General features: G+C 38.2%; 1 protein-coding gene across 1 annotated transcript in view; it reads right to left on the bottom strand.

Moving 5' to 3' along the window:
- Nucleotides 1–747: 747 nt before the first annotated feature.
- Nucleotides 748–936, bottom strand: part of LOC119586601 — a 24708-nt gene continuing 24519 nt past the window's right edge. Inside the window, exon 11 of the mRNA XM_037935351.1 lies at nucleotides 748–889. Coding sequence (XP_037791279.1) covers nucleotides 748–889 — 142 coding nt within the window. The remainder of the gene's footprint in view (nucleotides 890–936) is intronic.

Below are 936 nucleotides of genomic sequence, written 5' to 3'. Positions count from 1 at the left end.
GGAATAATCGACTCTTCCCTTCATCATTAAAACAAAGAGGTAAGGAAACGAGACAGAGAAAGGAGGACGAGAAAAGCCCCTTTTCTCCGAACGACTTGCAATCGAAGACCGAAACTTCAGCCCATATCTTTGACATATTTATAATCCTTGGCCTGTAATCTGTGGTCAGCGCACGATGCAGCTCCGAAAATGCCAGCGTCAGATGAAGATATTTTTCATGTCCAGTAAAGCTATGTTTATCTACGATAGATTGAAGTTGCTGGTACTTGAAGGATTGTGTATCGGTTAATGTACCCGCATCACTCTTGGTGTTGTAGTATATGATGAAGCAACTCGTGATGTAAAAAAAAAAAAGATTACTCATTTTTTTATTCTCATGCTGTGACATATTAATAAAATAAATCACATGATCTAATAGAAGGTCTCTAAATTATGTCCAGTTCCGTGACATACTAACCTATCACTATGAAATACTGTCACGCCTTATAAGTGTGTTTTCGTGGGGTCGTTCGCATGTAGAAAGTGAAGACTGAGAGGGGGAGACACTACTCCCCTCCCCCTCCCCCTCCTTTTAGTCACCCATAAAAGCGAGATTTCTCTGCCATCTGCAATTTAGATGTGACATTTATTTTTTTGATTTGTCATTTCGTACCGATTGTGCACCCTTTTTCCCTTCTTCCCTGCCGTTGCGCATTCTGGTGTTTTTTTTATCAGATTTCTATATTAAAAAATAAAAGTCTTAAGTCATTAGTGGTATCTTTGTAACGCATTTCGTGAGAGAGCTGATACAATTACATGATCATAGTTTCCAGGCTTTTCACCTGAATCATAACTAGTGAAAGGCTTTTGATAGATGATGGACTTGCTAAAGTGTCGTAATGATATAAATCTACAGGAAGATAGACTCGGTAAAAGTTTCAAAGATTGATTTAAGTT

The sequence above is a fragment of the Penaeus monodon genome, chromosome 21 (genome assembly GCF_015228065.2).
Source record: "Penaeus monodon isolate SGIC_2016 chromosome 21, NSTDA_Pmon_1, whole genome shotgun sequence".
Taxonomy (NCBI): Eukaryota; Metazoa; Arthropoda; class Malacostraca; order Decapoda; family Penaeidae; genus Penaeus; species Penaeus monodon.
The sequence above is the reverse complement of the archived record's forward strand: the minus strand, read 5'-3'. Positions and strand labels throughout refer to the sequence as shown.